This window comes from Dermochelys coriacea, chromosome 8 (assembly GCF_009764565.3).
Source record: "Dermochelys coriacea isolate rDerCor1 chromosome 8, rDerCor1.pri.v4, whole genome shotgun sequence".
In the NCBI taxonomy this organism is placed as follows: domain Eukaryota; kingdom Metazoa; phylum Chordata; order Testudines; family Dermochelyidae; genus Dermochelys; species Dermochelys coriacea.
The window spans coordinates 70657314-70679634 of record NC_050075.1 but is presented as its reverse complement, the minus strand read 5'-3'; the positions used below and the strand labels follow the sequence as shown (position 1 = coordinate 70679634).

The following is a 22321-nucleotide window of genomic DNA, read 5'->3' as shown; positions in this document are numbered from 1 at the left end:
ATAAAACCTACTAGTTTCTCCATCATCTACAATAGGCAACACCTGAATTTCTAATGTAACAAGCAGCATTTTTAAACCCTTCAGGGCTTTTTTATACAATATAAAGAATCTGGACTTGCACCCTTTTTTCTTCATTTCCCCCCTTTGTCGTTCACCTTTAATTCTGCATAGAAGTGAGTTCAGTTGTCAGTTTCAGGAAGAAAAGCAGGGAGCCACCTCAAATTTCGGAGTCACTTACTGAGTGAATTCCACAGATCTCTTCTGTTTGTCACTGAATGAAATTGAGTCCTATGATGTGAAAACTCGATACAAAATTCTATCCAAACTGACCAAAAAACCCCAAAACCCATCAACCTACCAATCCACCAACTAGAATTAATGTAACTTTTTTTTTTAAAAAAAAAAAAAAAAAAAAACAACCACATACTCTAAACCTTAACTACTGTCTTCACAAATATGCCAGAGATTGGAAATAAAGACTAGTCATATTAAGGAATAGCAGGGTTATAAAAAAACAACGTTTTGACGCATGATTGACAAGAAAAACATACCATTTTCAATTTTGGTTTTTGGATGAGGTCCACTAAATGCTAAAAATTTTCCTGGAACAATCCAGTTGAAGTCACCATTTTCTACCCGCTAGTGAGCATTTTAGGAGAGAAGAAAGGAAAAACATTTTAAAATTCAACACACAACTGTTAAAAATCTATTTCTGAATAATACTTTTTTTTTAAAAAATAACTGTATCCTCTCTATAGAAATCATATGAGCAAAGCATTTCAGACGTAACTATTTGGCTCAGAAAATAGGAGAAACCAGCAATGTATGAAGCTACTTGCCAGAAATTTACACAATAGTAAAGGTAATCTTAGAAAAGCCTGCTTTGGAGAGATCTTCAAATAGGCAAACCTTTCTACACCTGACCCAAGACATTTCTGCTTAAAAGGCTCAGGTTTTACAATGCAGCTCTACTTATGAAATACAATAGATGCTGGCAAAAACCAATTTTATTTTATGCATTATCAAAGGCTATGGAAATCTGCCACATCATTAACAATTGCAAAAAAGGAATTAATAGTCAACAAATTAAGACAAATTAGCTCTCAAAATAATAATTTCCTTTTTTCCTTTCAAAAGTTGTAATCCATGTACTGGCATGGCTCTGATGGGTCAGTAAACAAACCAAACTATACATCAATAAGAGGATATTAAAGTTTGAAAGAGGGTTTTCTTTAAAAGAAACTAAAAAGAGTGCACGTTCCTCTAACATGAGAAACAAAAAAATGTTTTATTTTTAAACTCAGGCTTCACAACTAATCTGTAAACCTGGAATTCTTTCATTGCTCACTCAGCTGGCCAAATCTGAAAGCATCTCTGAGCTACATAACCAAAGACTTCTCTAATCTCTAAGGTTTCTTAAAAAAAAAAAAAAAAAAATTACAGATGGGTTCATTCCCAGTTTGACAGTGTAGCTGCTCTACACACGACATTTTTTGCAATGACGCACTGTTTTCATGTTGTATGAAGATTTTTGTGAAATTTATGAGAAGATGATATATTCAGTAGACCAGCTCGCCACCCCACATAAAATCTTGCCAAGTAAAAAGCTCTGATTATGTCCATCACTGTAAGTAATTCGTAAACTATTTGCCTGGCTACCTCATTACAATCGACTCCAGGGTCCTCCCACAAGTAAAACTCATGCTGAAATAAATGGGAGCGTAAGGACTGGTGGCCTGATTCCTTACCTGGCAAACAGCAGAAACAAATAAATTTATACCAATGGCTGTAACCTCAGTAGACTGAGCAGAATTTTATATAAGAACATTTTTCACTTGATTACTCAATGTTGTCAGCTGTATTCATGAACACTGAATTCTTTGTACTTAAAAAAGGGACATCATCCACACCTCAATTTTTAACCTACCTGAAGAAATATACAGCTGACAGATAACTGGAGATAGCCGATAAGAACCTAAGATACCATTATAAATTCAGTATTTTCTGTCTAGTTCAATGAAAAGGGAACAATTTATAAGCCTGGACCTGTGTAGAACAATGAAGGAGAACTGGTTTCTACATCGATTATTCTTGCATATTTGTCCGTTTAAAATTACTCTTAAAACAACTCCCACATCTACACTACAAGTCGTCACATTTGTGATGATGCCAAAAAAATACATAAGTGTTTACATTTTTAGCTTCACATACTGGGAGCATCTGGACTGAATAAATACACACAGCAGGTTAGTTTGTGTGCATGCTCAGAGTTTAAACTGGAAAAGTGCAAGTATAAAGGTAAGTGGCATTTGGTTATGAGAAAGTTGGGGAGCACTGGATAAGGGAGAACACAGACACTTTTTAAATGGGCAAACCTGAAAGAATGCAAGAGGAGGAAATTGAAGAGGCTCCCAGATTCTCATTTCTTTAAGTAGGTCAAAATTAGGCAGCAGTGTTCCTTTAAACATATTCCACATGCTCATTCTTCAAAAGTGAATAATCTCAAATGTAAAAATTTAACAAATAATGGAACACTTTGTACACAGATCAATAGTTTATACTATTATAAGAAACTTGAGAAACCTACTAGAGAAACTTGAACGGGCACGTACATATTCCAAAGAATCTTCTTTTTTCTATCAACTATCTTTTGTTTTTAGAACAAGCATTTTACTATACTATACAAAGAGTAAACAGAATAAAGATTACTTGTTCAACATAAAATATAGTAACTATAACAAAATACGCTAAGCAACGTAACAAAGGCTGCTGTTGTGGAGAACAAAATTGGTTTACCAGTCTATACACAATAGCACACTACTGTACTTAGAAAAACCTCTTTCAAAGGTTTTTAAAATTGTGGGAACAGCTAGACGGTAGGAGGTATGGGAGAACTTAATTTGGTGAATGCTGAATGTTCAATACGGAGTTCAAGGTTTGTCTGTCATTTCACTCCCTGCAAACTAAAATCTCAGCTAACTTCTCAATGGCCATTCTTCTTGCCCATTTCCTACTGCATCTTGTACTTCAGAGGGATCTTAACTCATATCATAGAATCACAGGACTGGAAGGGACTTTGAGAGGTCATCTAGACCAATCCCCTAGCAGGACTAAGTATTATCTAGACCAGAGGTGGGCAAACTATGGCCCGTGGGACAGTCCTGCCTGGCCCCTGAGCTCCCGGCCAGGGAGGCTAGCCCTGGCCACCCCCCCGCTGTCCCCCCACCCCCGCAGCCACACTAGCTGTACGGCTTGTGCCTGCCAACCTCCCAGGCTTTCCAAGAAGCCTGTCCTGCCGCTCTGAGCAGCACAGTAAGGGGGCAGTCAGGAGACAGGGAGTGGGGGGGTTGGTAGGGGGTGGGGTCCCGGGGACTCCGGAGGGGGGTGTTTGGAAAGGGAGTGGGGTCCTGGAGGAGAGGTCAGTTAGGGATGGGTGTCCCAGGAGATGGTGGTCAGGGGACAAGGAGTGCGGGGGCGGGGCGGGTGGATGGGTCGGGGTTCCCGGGGGGCCTGTCAGGGGGCAGGGGGGGTTGGATAGGGTTTGGGGCAGTCAGGGGACAGGGGGGGTTGGATAGGGGGTGGGGTCCCGGCGGGATGGTTAGTGGCAGGAGGTCCCAGGAGGGGGTGGTCAGGGGACAAGGAGCAGGGGGGTTGGATGGGTTGGGGGGTCTGAGGGTGGCAGTCAGGGGGCAGGAAGTGGAAGGGGGCCGAGGCCAGGCTGTTTGCAGATGCACAGCCTTCCCTACCTCGCCCTCCATATTGTGCGCAACCCCAATGTGGCCCTCGGGCCAAAACATTTGCCCATCCCTGATCTAGACCATCCCTGACAGATGTCCATCTAACCTGCTCTTAAAAATCTCCAGTGACGGAAACAATCTCCCTAGGCAATGTATTCCAGTGCTTAACCACCTTGACAGTTAGGAAGTTTTTCCTAATGTCCAACCTAAACCTCCCTTGCTACAATTTAAGCCCATTGCTTCTTGTCCTATCCTCAGAAGTTAACAACAATTTTCCTCCCTCCTTCTTGTAACAACCTTTTATGTACTTTAAAATTCTTATGTCACCTCTCAGTCTTCTCTTTTCCAGACTAAACAAAACACAGTTTTTTCAATCTTCCCTCATAGGTCATGTTTCTAGACCTTTAATCATTTTTGTTGCTTTTCTCTGGTCTTTCTCCAGTTTATCCACATCTTTCCTGAAATGTGGTGCCCCAAACCGGACACAATACTCAAGTTGAAGCCTAATCAGTGCAGAGTAGAGCGGAAGAATTACTTCTTGTGTCTTGCTTACAACACTCCTGTTAATACATCCCAGAATGATGCTCGCTTTTTTGCAACAGTGTTACACTGTTGACTCATATTTAGCTTGTCATCCACTATGACCCCCATATCCCTTTCTGCAGTACTCCTTCCTACGCAGTCATTTCCCATTTTGTATGTGTGCAACTCATTGTTCCTTCTGAAATGGAGTACTTTGTATTTGTCCTTATTGAATTCCATCCTGTTTACTTCAGACCATTTCTCCAGTTTGTTCAGATCATTTTGAATTATAATCTTATCCTCCAAAGCATTTGCAACCCCTCCCAGCTTGTTATTGTCCACAAACAATATAAGTGTACTGTCTATACCATTATCTAAATAACTGATGAAGATATTGAACAGAACTGGATCCAGAGCTGATCCCTGCGGGACCCTACTCATTATGCCCTTCCAGCCTGACTGTGAACCACCGATAACTACTCTCTGGGAATTGTTTTCCAACCAGTTATGCACCCACCTTACAGTAGTTCCATCTAGGTTGCATTTCCCTAGTTTATGAGAAGGTCATGCGAGACAAAAGCTTTACTAAAGTCAAGATATACCATGTCTACCACTTATCCTTAACCACAAGACTTGTCACCCTGTCAAAGAAAGCTATCAGGTTGGTTTGACACGATTTGTTCTTATATCCATATCCATGTTGAATGTTACTTATCACCTTATTATCTTCTAGATATTTTCAAATAGATTGCTTTATTATTTGCTGCATTATCTTTCCGGGTACAGAAGTTAAGCTAAGCTGACTGGTCTGTAATTCCCCAGGTTGTCCTTATTTCACTTTTTATAGATGGGCACTTTTTATAAATAATTTTCCAAAGATAATCGCTAATGGCTCAGATATCTCCTCAGTCAGCTCCTTGAGTATTCTAGGATGCATTTCATCAGGCCCTGGTGACTTGAAGACATCTAACTTGTCTCAATTTTTAACTTGTTCTTTCCCTATTTTAGCTTCTGATCCTACCTCATTTTCACTGGCATTCACTATGTTAGACGTCCAACCACCACTAACCTTCTTGGTGAAAACCAAAACAAAAAAGTCATGAAGCACCTCTGTCATTTCCACATTTTCTGATACTGTCGTCCCCTCCCGCATTGAGTAACAGGCCTACCCTGTCTTTGATCTTCCTCTTGCTTCCAATGTAGTTGTAGATTATGTCTCTAGCTAGTTTGACCTCATTTTGTGCCATGGCCTTTCTAATTTTCTCCCTACATACTTGTGTTATTTGTTTATATTCATCCTTTGTAATTTGACAGAGTTTCCATATTTCGTAGGACTCTTGAGTTTAGATCATTGAAGCTCTCCTGGTTAAGCCAGGGTGGTCTCTTGCCATACTTCCTATCTTTCCTACGCAGTGGGATAGTTTGCTCTTGTGCCGTTAATAATGTCTCTGAAAAACTGCCAACTGTCATCTTATCTCAAATAAATTACACAGCTTTTTAATGGAGTCACAAAGACCTGTTTAAGTTAAACATGTCTACAAATCTTTAGACTTATTTTATTTAAGCACGCTCAACTGCAGCAATATACTTAAAAATGGACACCAATGCCTCTGTGCTAGCTACATGAATGATTTTTGAAAATACAGAGTTTTCTAGAAATACATACAGTAGTACATCAAAGCACTGGATACATTTTTTAATAAGCAATCTCCTGAAGAGATTATGATGTGTATTCAATTTAATATCAAATACACCACTGGTACATATAATCACAGTTTTAACTTCTGCTACTCATTTACATTGGTCAGCATATCATGATAGACATACAAAAATAAAATTTAAGGTCCAACGCTAAAATAGATTGCTATTTATGCACACATTCTAATTCATAGCATATGCCGCTGCACATGCAAGTCTAACATACTTTGAGCAAAGCTAGAATTAAGAATTAAATATTAAGATATACAAACCTCATAGTGTTCATACTCATCCACGTCAAATGTCTTAAAATCAAAAAATCCATGCTGAAAAGCCTAAAAAAATAAAATAAAATTTCTTACATAGGAGATTGATCATCATAATGTATTGTCAGGTCTTGGTATTTTGTAGCATATTTGAGACTCCACAAAATAAAACTGCACGAGTTTAAAATGTTTAAAAATCCAAAAGTTTACACTAAGAACATTGAAGCTTGCACATTTGAGCAAATCAGAAAACTCGGAACTTTAAGTAACATTAAGGTACCACCTGCCACCTTAATTCTACCCCCTTACACACAATTATGGTACAGTTTTTTTTTTTAAACTTTTTACTAAGGCAAAGTTACAATAAAATATTAATAAATACACTACATCGTACATTATTCATTCAGGATTAGGTTAATATTCAAAGAAGCTGACTATATATTCTGGTTTGCTGTCTGGGGAGTCCTCCTCCCTCAAGGTAGTCTTTAATTACATTAACAGACACTACTTTTCCCAATAATAAAATTGACTATTTCTAACGACTTACTTATTACTCTATATAGTGTATTGTGTAAGCTGCACAATGAATGAGAACAGGCTTCCCGCACCCACCACTTTTTGGGAATAAATGACTTATGGAGTCTGTCTGACATACAGAGTAGAAAAATGTAGTACAAGGTTATAGAAAAATTTACAAAAAGAAAAGGAGTACTTGTGGCACCTTAGAGACTAACAAATTTATTAGAGCATAAGCTTTCGTGAGCTACAGCTCACATCCGATGAAGTGAGCTGTAGCTCACGAAAGCTTATGCTCTAATAAATTTGTTAGTCTCTAAGGTGCCACAAGTACTCCTTTTCTTTTTGCGAATACAGACTAACACGGCTGCTACTCTGAAACCTAGAAAAATGTACATTATATTTGAGAAATAGTATACGAGTACATATTTAAATATTATAATGTTTATGCAAATGGCATACAAAGGGTTATGGTAGCGTGTGCAACCTGTATTTTGGCATTCCCTAACTCTGATTGTTAAGTATGCAACTATAATGTTTTCCAAGGTGTTTTTTTTTTTATTTTGTTTTTTTGTTTGGCAGCATATATAGTCCCTGAAGCACTGTGGGATTCTTCCATCTTTGCACTAACTGTTTTTTCCCCCCGGTTGATAATACTCAAGTCTATAATGTCTTGTGAATGAGAAATACATGGCACTGACTGTCTGTGGGGCATAAATGGTGTATAGTTCTGCAGCATGTTACTATAAGTATTTATACCAATGAACCAGATATATCCATCATGTTCTGAAAAATATAGGTTATAGAAAGTGTGCTTTGGGATTAAGGAATGTTTAAACTAGTTTATGCACTAGATGAAAAATCCATTCTGGAATTCTACTATACAGAGTGTAATCTTTTAAAGGCAGAACAAAATAGTTTCTTGCAAATTAATAAAGCAGGCAAAGAATTTTGCTTTAAACTAAAAGAGGAGATTTCAGCTTGAAATACTTTTGGCTTTGCAGGTCAATTGGTTAGAAATTCAGTGCTGATCCCTATAATGGAACAAAAAAGAAATGTGATCTCTATATCCTTGCTGATAAACACACGTTCATTTCACATGCACTACTGTAATTTCCTACAACATCTGGTTTTAGTCATCTCCCAGAGCTCTCAATAAGATTTCCCAGTGTTAGTGCCCTGTTAACTGGCTGGACTTCTCCAACCAATGTGAAGAGTTGAAAAAATATTCAGCTAAAGTTGCCTTTTGGTTTATTTTTAAGAAACAAATTTGCTTCAATACCCTTGCAGAACAATTAAGATTGTACATTTCTATTGGTGACCAATAGAAAATCAAAGATAAATCCTGCTCTCCTCCCTGAAGCAAGTATTCCACTGAAGTCAGCAATATGAGAGAGGAGCAGAATTTGGTCCTATCTTGTGGTATAAAGTGACTAATTAAAGTCACATAATATCTGTTGTGTATCTTAAAACCCTACCTATCAGAGTTGTGAATAGATGAGAATCTCAGTTTGCATTTAACAACAACAACAAAACTCTCTATCCCTCAGGGTTGTGAAGAAAAGCTTAAAACATGATCCAAGTGTACCTTACCAGTCCAAAAATCAGAAGGTAAATAACCCCCCCCAAATAATTATTATTTGTAATAATCTAATTTTTAGAACAATCTCCTGATTTTAGGGGGCCTAACTCATGATTTTTTAAATTTTTGGTGCTGGCAATCCTGTCATGTGTTTTCTAGAAAACACTTATTTCTTCAGTCCCATGCATCATCACTGTACACTGAACCCCTAATATAAATATTACAAACAGTTACCTACACATTTGATTTTTTTAAAAAACTAGTTTCCTTGACAAGTTTGACACAAAAATTATAAAGTGAAAATCCAATTTGAAAGCCGTAAATTGAAAAAGACAAATACTCAGGACTAGCCAAATTGCTGCGTAAAGTGAATGATACAACAAAAACTAAGCAAGTTATTAAAATTGCTTTCCATTTTTCTTTTTCAACCGTTTTGGAAAGGCTGGAAAGCTATATCAAATCATAAAAGTTACTATGCCAAGAATTTTATTTAGTACAGATCATAAATATAATACTTGTAATAAAACTGGATTAAGCATTGTTAATTTTCTCACCATCGTTTACAAATACTGTGTTAAAGATAGTATTTTTGAAATACCAGTTAGATTAAATAATTTAAATGAAATCTTAGTCTATTTTCTCAATAAGTAAGGAAACTGACCTAAATTATTCCTTTGTACCAATTTTTAATTTGAGCCAACAAATTGTTACAGAAACATTTCCACACAGATGAGGTTTGGTATACATAGAAGTTCCTACACATCAGCTGATCTTCAGAAGTCCGTAAAACTCAGATGGTGGCCAACTAGTAAATTAGTAGTTTAATACTTTCTCCTACTCTCAGCATTTAAAGGAAGTCCCCACTCTTTCAAGTTTTGTGGCAGGGTATGACTCTTTCCCAGGAAATAAAAAAAAAAAAAAAACAACTCCCACCCACCAGATTTCTAGGGTTTTTTTTTTTTTTTTTTAAAAAGAATCATTGCCTTTTACAGTAAGGAGAAGTGATATTACCTTTTTTATTCCCTGCAAGCAATCCAGGATTGTGAGATCGTATGTGCAGCTCCCAAATGAGGCATCCCTAAAAATTTAATACAAATTAACATTAACATGTACCGGACAAAAGTCAGTCAAGAAAAGGCATAATCACAGCAGCATTATTACATTCATTTATTTCATACTTATTCAATTCTCATGTGAAAGCTCAATCTAGTTGGCAGAAAACATCACTTACAAATATGAATATGCCAAATATCTTTCCCCCACACATTAACTCAATTTCTAGTAACTAATGTTTAAATTATCTTTCAAAAAATAAACCAAAATTCTTTCATCTCAGCAGTAATACATTTTCAGGAAGCACACAGTACTGCTTTGTGATAGATTTATTCTCTTAGTTACACATGCAGCATTGCTTAGCAACCGCTTCAAAAAAAAAAAAAAAAAAATCTTTACCACAGCATGTGCAAGAACAGTAGCAGTCTTGACAAGAGACAGCAACAAACGAATACATAACTAAATATAGAAATTAACACTTGTTTCTGATTTTTATCAACCGAGATACCCCAAGGAAGAGGGATGAAGATGACCACCAATTAGCATTTCTTCTGAAAACTATTTCACTTAAATGTGTCATTGCAGATATAATTAATTATCCTGACACACAAAGTAACTGAAAATTACTCTGACATCCTTAACAACTTTACAAGTATGGCAAAAATGTAGCTCCCCTTAGTGACATGAAATTATATTCAACACCAAGCCAGATATTTAAAAAAATAAAACAAAAACCCCCAAAACCACAAACACAAAAGGAGTATCATTCAAAAGTTACACTGAACACACTCAGAAAAATTGCCAAGCAGAAGTGAAAATATGTTTTTTTTAAACTGTTCAACAGTTTCATGGAACATACACTTCATAAATGGTTTACTATCTTAATATTTTGAGACAACTTACTTTTCCATAATGAATTCATAAGTAGGAAGAAATAAAAGGCTTTTCAAAATGATGCCGTAGTTTAGCAAACTTTTTTTCCCACAGACATACTGCCAAAACATTAATACAACAACATGTTCTAACTTGGGAATTTTCTCACTATTCATCCTGTAGAACCGAGAGACCATTATAAAAGTATAGACATATAGTACATGATTTTTGCATTATGAGCACATAATTTGCATATGTAATGGTCAATTTGATGTATTTATTTTTATCTTATAGTTGACAGTAATACATGAAGGCAGCGGTAAGGAGGGAATTTGGTCCACTGCTTATTTTACTAAATTAATGTTTCTGTTTAGCTGTTATTTGCAATTTTGTAATGCTGCTTGACTTAGAGCACTCAGGGCAACCAACTGTCAGAGAAAAAAAAAAGGAACTACAAATAACCTTGCTACATTCAGAGCTAAACCCATCTCTTTCCCACAGTAGAATCCTCATTGTCCAGCTACAGTGAAGACAGACAGGAGGCAATGGATGTGGTTTAACTCAGGGGCAACTTTATTTCCTTAAAATATCTATTGTACAGTGCAAGTCATCATCGCTTCCTTAATCATTTCCACATAATCCTCAATCAAGTCCAGGTACTGCATTGCTGGGACCCTTGTAAGGGGGCTAGAAAAAGAGGGGGGCTGGCTCCCCTGTACCCGACTTAGGACCCCCTGAACTCTGCTTCCCTATCTTCCTTAGGGATGTTTTCCTTTAAATCCTTTTCCAATCTATTTTATCCAATTACCATGTTCCTTCCATAATGACGCTACACTCTAAACCCCCTTCCCCTACCCCAAACCTGCAGTGGGCAAAGTGAAAAACTCACCCCTTGGCCAATCTGGCAGTGAGGGGATTTTTTTTTCCTTCAGCCCCTGAGGAAAAAGGGTGACTAGTATAATGCCCATGGTGGGTCATGAACAAACCCAGGGTTTCCCCCTGCCCCCAGATTTCATGGGTGGGCTCTGTGGGTGCTGCCAGCTGATCCAGGCAAAAGACAGCTTCTCTGGGATTGCCCAAGGTATAAACAGACTTCCAGTCAGCTGGAAGGACAGTGGACTTTCCCCATCCCACAATGACCACCTGGGTCAGCCGTTTCCTGCTCCTTCTGGGTAAACTTTCTCCCTTCCTCCCTCACTGGTATCAGTTGCACAGAGAGCCCTTGAAGGGGTAACAACCCCTTTTCTTCCAACCTGCGAAACAAGGTTCCCACTGCACACAGCTTTGGTAAGCACATTCTCCTAAGCTCATTCTCAAAAGGGATTATAAAGGAAGTAACCATTTACCTCAGCCATACTTGCACCAGGTCAATATTATTGATCAATATAAAAATGTCTCAAATCAGAACACCCATAGTTAGGTAAGATGAAAAATTTAGAAGAGACGTTCTGATACTTCAGGACAGCATTAACTGCCTGACGTTAGATGATCTGCCCTATAGACAGGTTGTTCCCTAACTGTTCACCGAAGAGGTCTTTTGCACCCTTTTCTGACTCAGACTCATAGGGCTGGAAGGGACCTTGAGAGGTCATCTAGTGTGCCCTGCACTCATGGGAAGACTAAGTATTATCTGGACAGAGCAAGACGGGTACCCAGAAGTCACCTACTACAGGACAGGCCCAACAAGGAAGACAACAGAACACCACTGGCCATCACATACAGCCCCCAGCTAAAACCTCTCCAATGCATCATCAATCATCTACAGCCTATCCTGGAAAACAATCCCACACTGTCTCAGGCCTTGGGAGGCAGGCCAGTCCTCATTTACAGACAGCCCCCCAACCTGAAGCAAATACTCACCAGCAACTACACACCACACCACAGAAACACTAATCCAGAGTACAGATGTGGGGACCTGCATGAAAGACCCCCTACGCTTATTCTTACCAACTTAGGTTAAAAACTTCAACAAGGTAAAAACTTTGCCTTGTCCTTGAACTGTACGCTGCGTCCACGAAGCGTTTTAAACAAAGAACAGGGAAAGAGCCCACTTGTAGATGTCTTCCCCCAAAATATCCTCCCCCCACCCCAAGCCCTACATCCCTTTTCCTGGGGAAGGCTTGATAAGAATCCTCACAAATCTGTACAGGTGAACACAGACCCAAACCCTTGGATCTTAAGAACAATGAAAAAGCAATCAGGTTCTTAGAAGAAGAATATTAAATAAAAGGTAAAAGAATCACGCTGTAAAATCAGCATGGTAAATACCTTACAGGGTAATCAGATTCAGAACATAGAGAATCCTTCTAGGCAAAACCTTAAGTTACAAAAAGACACAAAAACAGGAATACATTCCATCCAACACAGCTTATTTTACCAGCCATTAAACAAAAGGAAATCTAATGCATTTCTAGCTAGATTACTTGCTAACTTTACCGGAGTTGTAAGGCTGCATTCCTGATCTGTTCCTGGAAAAAGCATCACACAGACAGCCTAACCCTTTGTTCCCCCCCACCTCCAGATTTGAAAGTATCTGGTCGTCTCATTGGTCATTTTGAGTCAGGTGCCAGCTAGGTTACAGTAGCTTCTTAACCCTTTACAGGTGAAAGGGTTTTGCCTTTGGCCAGAAGGGATTTTACAGTGCTGTATACAGAAGGGTGGTTACCCTTCCCTTTATATTTATGACAGCCCCTCTGCCACGTACATTGGCCAAAATGGACAGTCTCTACGTAAAAGGGTAAATGGACACATATCTGAAATCTGGAATGGTAAAATACAAAAGCCAGTAGGAGAACACTTCAATCTCCTTGGCCATTCTACAACAGATTTAAAAGTAGCCATACTTCAACTAAAGAAACTTCAAAAACAGACTTCAAAGAGAAACTGCTAAGCTACAATTCATTTGGAAACTTATCAATTTGGGCTTGAATGGGGACTGGGAATGGCTGGCTCACTACAAAAGCAATTTTCCCCTCTCTTGGTATTGATACCTCCTCATTAATTATTGGGAGTGGACAACATCCACCCTGACTAAATTAGCTTTCAACATTGGTTCTCCACTTGTAAGGTAAATACCAATATATATTCATGCCTGTATCTGTAATTTTCACTCCCTGCATCTGAAGAAGTGAGTTTTTTTACTTATGAAAGCTTATGCCCAAATAAATCTGTTAAATCTTTAAGGTGCCAGTGGACTCCTTGTTGTTTTTGTGGATACAGATTAATACTGCTACCCCTCTGATATTTGCATTTGTTCTTATTGAATTTCATCCTATTTACTTCAGACCATTTCTCCAGTTTGTCCAGATCATTTTGAATTATAATCCTATCCTCCAAAGCACTTGTTACCCCTCCCAGCTTGGTATCTATCGCCTGCACATTTTATAAGTGTACTCTCCATGGCATTATCTAAATCAGTGATGAAAATATTGAACAGAACTGATCCCTGTGAGCCCACCCTCGTTATGCCCTTCCAGCATAGGGTGACCAGAGGGCAAGTGTGAAAAATCGGGACGGGGTGGGCAGTCATAGGTGCCTACATAAAAAAAAAAAAAAAAAAAACACAAAAACAAAACAAAAAAAAAACAGCCCATAATCGGGACTGTCCCTATTAAATCAGGGCATCTGGTCACCCTATTCCAGCATGACTGTGAACCACTGATAACTACTCTCTGGGAACAGTTTTCCAACCAGTTATGCACGCACCGTATAGTAGCACCATCTAGGTTGCACTTCTCTAGTTTGTGTACTAGTCTCTGCTTGAGACAGAATAACTGACTAGAAAGACCTCTGGTCTGTCTTATCTGGTAAGGCAATTCCTTTGGTCCTAATTAAGCAAGATTGTCAGAAAATACAGAACAAAAACATTTAAAGCAAGCCTTGACTGCACATCGCAATACAGTGTAGCTTCCCTTTTTAGCTGGCTACTATTTTCTATGTACACATTTTCATATGTTTTAAGAGAAGACTATGTAGTCTCAACAGAAGAAAATATATTTAGTTGCAATTATAATGGCATGTGTTGTATTTGGGGAAAAGTTTACTCAAGAGAAGTAAAAATGAGAGACTGCTTTGTGATGCATTACAAATGAGTTAAACATAAAAACTAACTTCATATTTATCACTAGATTATAAAAAGCATGTTTATTTGAAATAAGTTTTAGCATGGAAAAAACTGAATTTGAATAATTTCATTGTTACATTAAAATATTTAATTATAACAAATTCATTTAAAAACTAAGCTTTCAAGTTCTTGATAAAAATCAAAATATCCTCTTGATAAGCTTCAAAATACATAGAAAATAATGAACTCTATTATAGAAAAAGAGATGCAATTCTGATGGGGCTAAAATGCATAAAAAAGCAGTTTGGAGAAGATGAACAAGTGCATTTTAGTATTATGTCTGTTGAGAGACAGAATGAATAGGAACATACATATGGATATATCAAGAAAAAAAATCCCTGAATAGAACAGCGGTAACAGAAAATTTATTATACATGGAGAAGGTAATTAAGTGGCAAAGCTAGGAGAAAAGGACATGAAGTGTTTTTGTAAAGTGTTTACAGAAATATGTAATGAGTGATGGTGATTAGACTTGTTTTGTATGAGTTATTATACTACAAATTGTGCACAAAACTTATTTTTTTTACTTTTATTCCAAAACATTCCATTGCAAATAGCATATAATTCTGGCTATATTAGTATGTACGCAATAACCAACTACTCCTCCAGCTGATGAGCCCTCAGATACTGTGGCAGAGGCACTGAATTAAGAATCCATTGTGCATCAAGGAAGTGTCATGACAGCTGATTTAGCTAACTATAGAAACCCCAAAAATTTGCCTGTTACATTTTAATGCCTAGATGAATATACAAATTTGCTTTATCTCTTTACTTATGTCAGTTCACATAAAAGTCAACAGCTCTTGTATATTTGTAGATGAAATGCATGTAGTAATGAAATGTGGCAACTGAGCAAGTTTAACAAAGTTACTTTTCTTCATTTCATTTTACAAAACCTATTATCCTATCACCATAAGGTAAAACATTTTCAAACAATAGTTGCATGAGGGTAGATTTTCATTAACTACAACTAGAGCACCACACTCAATCTAAAGATTCAATTCCTAAAGTCATAAGAAAGTGTTCACTGGAATAAAATGTTTAATTACTCACAGCATTTCTTTACCTTGACAATGAAATGGTAAGAGAACAGGAGAAAGCTAGGATCAAAGATCAAAATGGAGAGAGCAAAACTATTAGCCACCATGCATCTCATACCTGTGACAGTGGAAAAACACCAAACAATCCGGTCAGAAAACAGGAATTGGAATGTTTCCTGTTTTTCATACACATGATAAGGGGAGATATAAATTATCTGCTTTCTTAACAACTCAGACAAGCAGCGGCAGCTGTGAAAAGTATCAACTCTGGAGAGCTACCTGCTCTTTAGATAGATTTAAAAACAAAACAAAACAAAACAAAACAAAAAACAAAACAAAAAAAAACAAACATGAAGCTACCATCCTATTAACTAAATAACCACACATTGTCAATTATTTCTATTAACTGCTATTAGAAGATGCATTTTAATATAAATAATGAGTATAGCTCTGTACAGGGATAACTTTTGTGTCTGTTTCAATTTTTATAGAAATAAAAAAACCTGTCCATTTGGAACTTGGAAAACTTATTTTAACCCTATTTAAACATAATACAATTTATTTAGACAAATGGACAAATGAAAGGAATGGCCTGATGGTCTAAATAACAGGATGAAACTGACCATGGAAGCTTCCCTGGAACATGAATTTCAGATCCCAACAGGGTCAACCCAGTCTTCTCCTCTTGAGAAAATTTACATAAGCCGAGTACCAAGCAACTCTGTGGGGATCTTCCAGACATAATCTTAAAAAGACAGAGATCATGAATGCTCTCATGGACTTTAAAGATTCTGAAGCAGTTTTCATGAAAAATGAAACTGGACAGTGCAACTTGAGTATTGTATTTCTATCTAAAAATGTTCTATTGTTACAAGTAACAAGATGACTTGTGGAGAGATTACAGAAAAAAGATATTTTCTCTATTGTTTCAGTTAGTTTACCTTGTATAATTTGACGGCATTTCTGTGTACCCGTATTGCTATACGGGTCAGAAACCTGGACCTTCTTACAGGCAAATTTGGAGCGACTTGAGGCATTCCATATGCACTGTCAGCACCAAATGCTGAGCATAAAGTCATTTGACTTTGTGTTTAGTTTCATAATCTCACAAAGATTTCAGTCACTCGTATTCAAAAGCAGCACTGTATGCTCTTTGGTCACATTGCCTAGAAGAACAAAAACACCTCTGCACACAGTGCTCTGAAACAATCCATTGATACATGAAGTGCATGCCCTGTGACCCTAGCTAGCATCGCCTATGGGACCACCCCACAGATTTCTGGATGCACATGATTGAGCCAGATCTGGGAACTACACTGCATGACACCTGGTGCAGTGCCCAAGTCTGGTCACTCTGGCCGGTTCAGTGGTCCTTAGTAGACTGTGCATGTTTGTTGATTTCTGTGTAGTCGGTTTTACTGTTTTGTTGATGTCCCATTTCACTTCCTGTCTCATACACTAACATAATGCAATTGCTGGTACGTAATGATCGGGGGGGAGCTAACTTGTATGCTTTTCCCTGGTTCTGCAAGCAGACATTCACCAGTAACAATAGCAGCAGAGATGAAAACTAAACAGAGGGGAAGGCGTACGTATAGAAAGCATATAGAAAAAGAGCGGGCAGGCAAGTGGACAAATGAGAAGGATAAGAGTATATCTCAAGTAGGTGTAGTGGAATTACTCCTGGGCCCATTCTAAATATCAGCAAGAAAGTAGAAAAACACATGCCCTGAAACTTCTTTAAAAAAATTCTTTTAAAATATTTTAAAGATGTTTTATCACAATTTAATTATTCAAAAATAAGTCAACTTTAAAAAATGCAAGCTTTCAAGCATCTGTTACTTCTCTTGGGTTTGTTTTAGGCCCTGATCTTGCAAACACTTAGTTTCATGCTTATCATAAAACTAAAACACACACAAACGTTTTCAGACTTAAGGCCTTATTTTTATTCTGGTGGACCCAGTAAAGATTGGGACTAGTTAGTACAATGTACAGTTGGTGCTACCAGCCCTGTTTATTATTAAGGTTGTCTGATATGTCCCATTATAAGACCCTGTTTTCAGTTGCTTATAACTTTGCCAAACTTTAACTGTTTGGTGAGAATCTTTCCTTGCTAGGAGTCTGCATCAGACTAATTTTTTTTTTTTTTTAAACTTAAGTCAAAGTGAGTCAGCCATTTTTTAAGAACAAGGCTGTTGTTTTTCAGTATTAAAGAAAATATATGTTTGGAGTGTCTTCTTTGGAAAGCTCTACCTCTCCCTGTGGTTTGGAACAAAGACTTGAGATTTGGAACGGGTAACCTTTGTATCGGGGATGTGCCTTTTGCTGTGCCATTGAGAATCTGTCCAAATTTGGCCAAGCTATAAGCCTTTGAAAAATTGCTGTTCACACATGCTCAGTAGACTTATTTCAATTTTAGCAGCTAAAATGTTAGAAGATTCTGCCCTAAGTAAGCATGCTCAAGCCTCTCACTACTTCTAGTGCTGAGCAGACTGCACATGCACTATCCTCAGAGTAACTGAGCATATTGTACCTCAGGCCTACAGGGCCTAAGCTGGACTTTCCATTTAATGGCTGTTCCAGGGCAAAGTGGGGTTGAACACTGGAACTGAGAACTGGGAGCTGCTCTCTCGTGTGCCCCATCCTTGCTGACACCTAGGCCACTGGCCATGAAAACTGGCAATATTGGTTTTATTGACTGACTTGGGGGGGGGGGGGAAGAGTGGGGGAAAATGAGATTTTATCCTAATAATTAGACAGTGGAATTTAGGTTGTACATGCGGCTTCCTTTTTGTTGCCCTGACACTTGATTACAGAGAAGTGTAGGGGTCTGCTATAATATTATGGATCTTTTCAGGTTGCATGACTCTTGTCTTCCTTGGTATAGTAGATCATACTTAGTTTCAAGACTGGTTTTACTGGCACTTTGTTGCTGTGAAAGGGATACACAGTGGTGCTGTGGCTTGGTTAATAGTAAATCTCAGAGACTGTTATTCTAAATCTCTTAGGCTTGCCAGAACTTGCTGGCTTGTTGTACAAAGAGAAAAAGTGATCAATCATTTTGAAAGAGATAAGAATTTCAAAAATTAGGGAACTTCAGCCCATGAAGGTTTTTGAGTTTATGAAGCTAATTTTAGTGGTAGAGCACAGTTTCCCTAAAAGAGCCTGAAAAATTCCTGTTTTCTGCACAACAAAAACAATTCCACGTTTTGTAAAATGCATTCCTTTGAGAGGTCAGGATAATGTCAAGTAAAGTTTCAAACAGCAATTCAATTTGTTTAAATGACCTTCCCCCCTCTCCCTTTGTGTACTGAGGGACCCATCTTTCCAAAGATTCTCTTACCACATAGGTCTAATACCAGAATATCTGAAATCAGAATTGGAACATTAATGGTCACACATTGGCTGTGATGTTAGCACATCATTAGGATGAACCTGAAGTTGAGCTGAGAGGATTACAAGAAAATACATGGACACATCTTAAAAAGGAGGTTCTGGTCAGAAATACCTGGCATTGCCTTACTTGATATTTCTGCTCTCTGTGCACATTGAAACAAAAACAGATTTTACCATTTATGTTTTTATAAATCCTGGCAGTCTCAATCACCTGTCAGGCACTTGAGCTCAATTCTTTTCTGGCTTATTCATAATCAGGGACAGCCCGTCCATATAGGCGAACTAGGCAGTTGCCTAGGGTGCCAAGTTAAATGGGGTGCCAAATTTGAGGAAAAAACCAAAATTAAAAAAAAAATGGAAAAAAAATGAAAAATGAAAAAAACTCACAAATAAAATAAGATGTAATTTCAATTCCCGTGCATGTACAGAAGAAATATGAATTATATTTCTCTATATTTCTGAGAATTTATTAATGTCAAATATTTTATTTACTGCAAAAATAAGGATTTTAGCAAAAAAAATTCAGTTTGTGACATAGGGTCAAGATGACCCACTCCGCAATTCTGATAAGCAATAACTCAGCCACAGTGAAACATCTGCCAGTGGCAAGAGCTGCAATGCTAGTGACATCTAACTCGAATATATATATCAAGGTCACATAGCCGGAAATTCACGTAGAGCTGAGATATCGCAAGTTGATACATGTCAAATGGTCATTTTAACACACTTCGCCGGTAGATGGTTAAGAATCGAGCGAATACTGTGGTTGTCAAGGTTCCTTCCCCAATCTGAACTCTAGGGTACAGATGGGGGGGAACTGCATGAAAACCTCCTAAGCTTATTTTTACCAGCTTAGGTTAAAACTTCCAAGGTACAAGCTATTTTACTTTTTGCCCTTGGACTTTTACTGCTGCCACCACCAAGCGTCTCTCAAATATATAACCGGGAAAGAGCCCGCTTGGAAGTGTCTTTTCTCCAAAAATCCTCCCCAAACCCAAACCCCCTTTCCAGGGGAAGGCTTGATAAAAATCCTTACCAATTTGCATAGGTGAACACCAGACCCAGACCCAAACCCTTGGATCTTAAGAACAATGAAAAAGCAATCAGGTTCTTAAAAGAAGAATTTTAATTGAACAAAAAAAGTAAAAGAATCACTTCTGTAAAATCAGGATGGTAAATATCTTACAGGGTTATCAGATTCAAAACATAGAGAATCCCTCTAGGCAAAACGTTAAGTTACAAAAAGACACAAAAACAGGAATATACATTCCCTTCAGCACAGCTTAATTTAACAACCATTTAAACAAAACAGAACACACACCTACTTAGATTACTTACGACATTCTAAGGTTCCATTCCTTTTCTGTTCCCGACAAAAGCATCACACAGAGAGAGAGAGAGAGAGGACCTTTGTTTCTCTCCCCCCCCCAGCTTTGAAAGTATCTCGTTTCCTCACTGGTCATTTTGGTCAGGTGCCAGCAAGGTTATCCTAGGTTCTTAACCTTTACAGGTGAAAGGGTTTTTTTCTCTGGCCAGTTGGGATTTAAAGGCATTTACCCTTTTCTTTATATTTATGACAGTGGTAAATTGTGTTTCTTGGTGCCAAAGAACAAAGAATAACGCCTTTCAGCATTATAAATCCAAAATGTGAGTAAGTATTATTAAACCTTAATGTTATTAGTGGGCTGCGTAATTATCAACTTTTCTTTGTTATAACTGATTCACATATAATAAATAAGGTCCATAAAAGAACAGTAACAGTGTTAACGCTTAACAGACTATGAAAGTGATGACACCACACTCCAAGTGGGTAACCGTGAGGAAGGGGACTACTTTCTAAACAACCGGTGTTGGTTATAACGTTGAAAAAGGTCATTTTGTTTCTGTGTAAACGCTGTAACTAACTGTTTTAATAGGTAAGTGAGTGTATGTTACTAATCATTGAACCTTTAAGCAGTGAAAAGACATGTGGGATGGCTGCAATGTTGTTTAGATAGCCATCCATGTGATGGGTGTGTCAGCCATCCTTAACGCTATAATGCTTACGGTTGGGAGTGCAGTACATGACAATATTCAAATGCTCCATGGCAGAAAGAGGAAAAACAAAACCCTTAGGAGCTGAGTATCAAATGAAAGGCTGAGAAGGAAAAGGACCAAGCAAAACAGCAGGGATCCTTCTTGAAATATCTTCTCTTTAATCCAAATAAAGATGGAAGCAGTTCCCAGCATCCAGATGAAGGAATTTTACTTGGAGAGGAGGTTAGCTCATATCCGCATGGAAGTGGTTTGGATCATCAAGATGAAGGTATATTACTTGGAGATGAGGGTAGCTCTCAGCTGCAAAAAAGCAGTTTGGAAACTCAAGATGATGGAAACTTACTTCTAGATGAAGGCAGCTCACAGCATCAGACTGATATGGAAGTGGAGAAAATTTATTCACCTTCAGAGAGACACGCAGAAATTGAAATAAATGAAGTAGAAGGAAGAAAGGAAGGATGAGGAAGTTACAAACAAACAAGTTACAGAATGGGGACCCAGCTTCATGGCCCAGATGTGATGACAGTGTGCAGCAAATTCTTGTGGAACATGGACCTGAACAAGTTCATGAATTTCCATTCCCTGAGGATGGAAATAAAAGAAAACTCACTGCTCATCATTACAAAAGGAAACTCATTAATGGGGAAGAAATTCATCAAAACTGGTTACAATATTCAGTGTTGAAGGACTCTTTGTTTTGCTTTTGCTGCAAGTTGTGTAGAAATCAAGCAACTGGTACATCACTTACTGAAAATGGTTCAAAGGACTGGAAAAACCATCTTCAATTCTCTCTTCACATGGAAGTACAACAGAACATTTGGAATGTTTTCAAAATTGGAAAGAACTTGAATTACGATTGAAAAAAGGAAAAACTATTGATGAAGAAAATTTATGTGTGATCAAGAAAAAAGAATATTGGCAACAAATATTAGCGCGTCTGATTGCTTTAGTGAGAGTTCTTGGTGGGCAAAAATTTAGCATTCTGTGGCCGTGGTAAAAATGAAAAAATTATACACTTCAGGTAATGGAAACTTTTTAAAAATTTGTTGAATACCTAGCTTTGTTTGATCCAGTCATAAATGAGCATCTACATAAAATAACTGATCATGAAACACAGGTTCATTACTTAGGAAAAAAATATGCAGAATGAACTGATTCAAATCCTAGCAAATGCCATTAAAAAAGAAAAATTGTAGAAGCTGCCCATTCTGCAAAATACTTTTCAATAATAATGAACTGTCCTCCAGATGTGAATCATGTTGAACAAATTATGATCATTCGTTTTGTGGATATGAAAAAGTCTACAGATGAAGATAATATTGAAGTGCTCATAAAAACGTTTTTGGGGTTTTGTACCACTGAAGGAGACGACTGGAGCATTTATGACAAATTATTCTACAAGAGCTTGAATCAATGTCATTATCTGTTGAAAACTTATGTGGCCAAGGCTATGATAATGGGAGTAATATGAAGGGTAA

At 37.7% G+C, this 22321-nt stretch overlaps 1 protein-coding gene across 3 annotated transcripts in view; it reads right to left on the bottom strand.

Annotated features, from left to right (window-relative positions):
- CDC14A (cell division cycle 14A) overlaps nucleotides 1-22321 on the bottom strand; it is a 121210-nt gene that overhangs the window by 42830 nt on the left and 56059 nt on the right. For all 3 annotated transcript variants that reach the window (XM_038412213.2, XM_038412211.2, XM_038412214.2), the window contains exons 6-8: nucleotides 9333-9399; nucleotides 6230-6292; nucleotides 552-639 (exon numbers count right to left, since the gene is read on the bottom strand). In XM_038412213.2, coding sequence (XP_038268141.1) covers nucleotides 552-639; nucleotides 6230-6292; nucleotides 9333-9399 — 218 coding nt within the window. The remainder of the gene's footprint in view (nucleotides 1-551; nucleotides 640-6229; nucleotides 6293-9332; nucleotides 9400-22321) is intronic.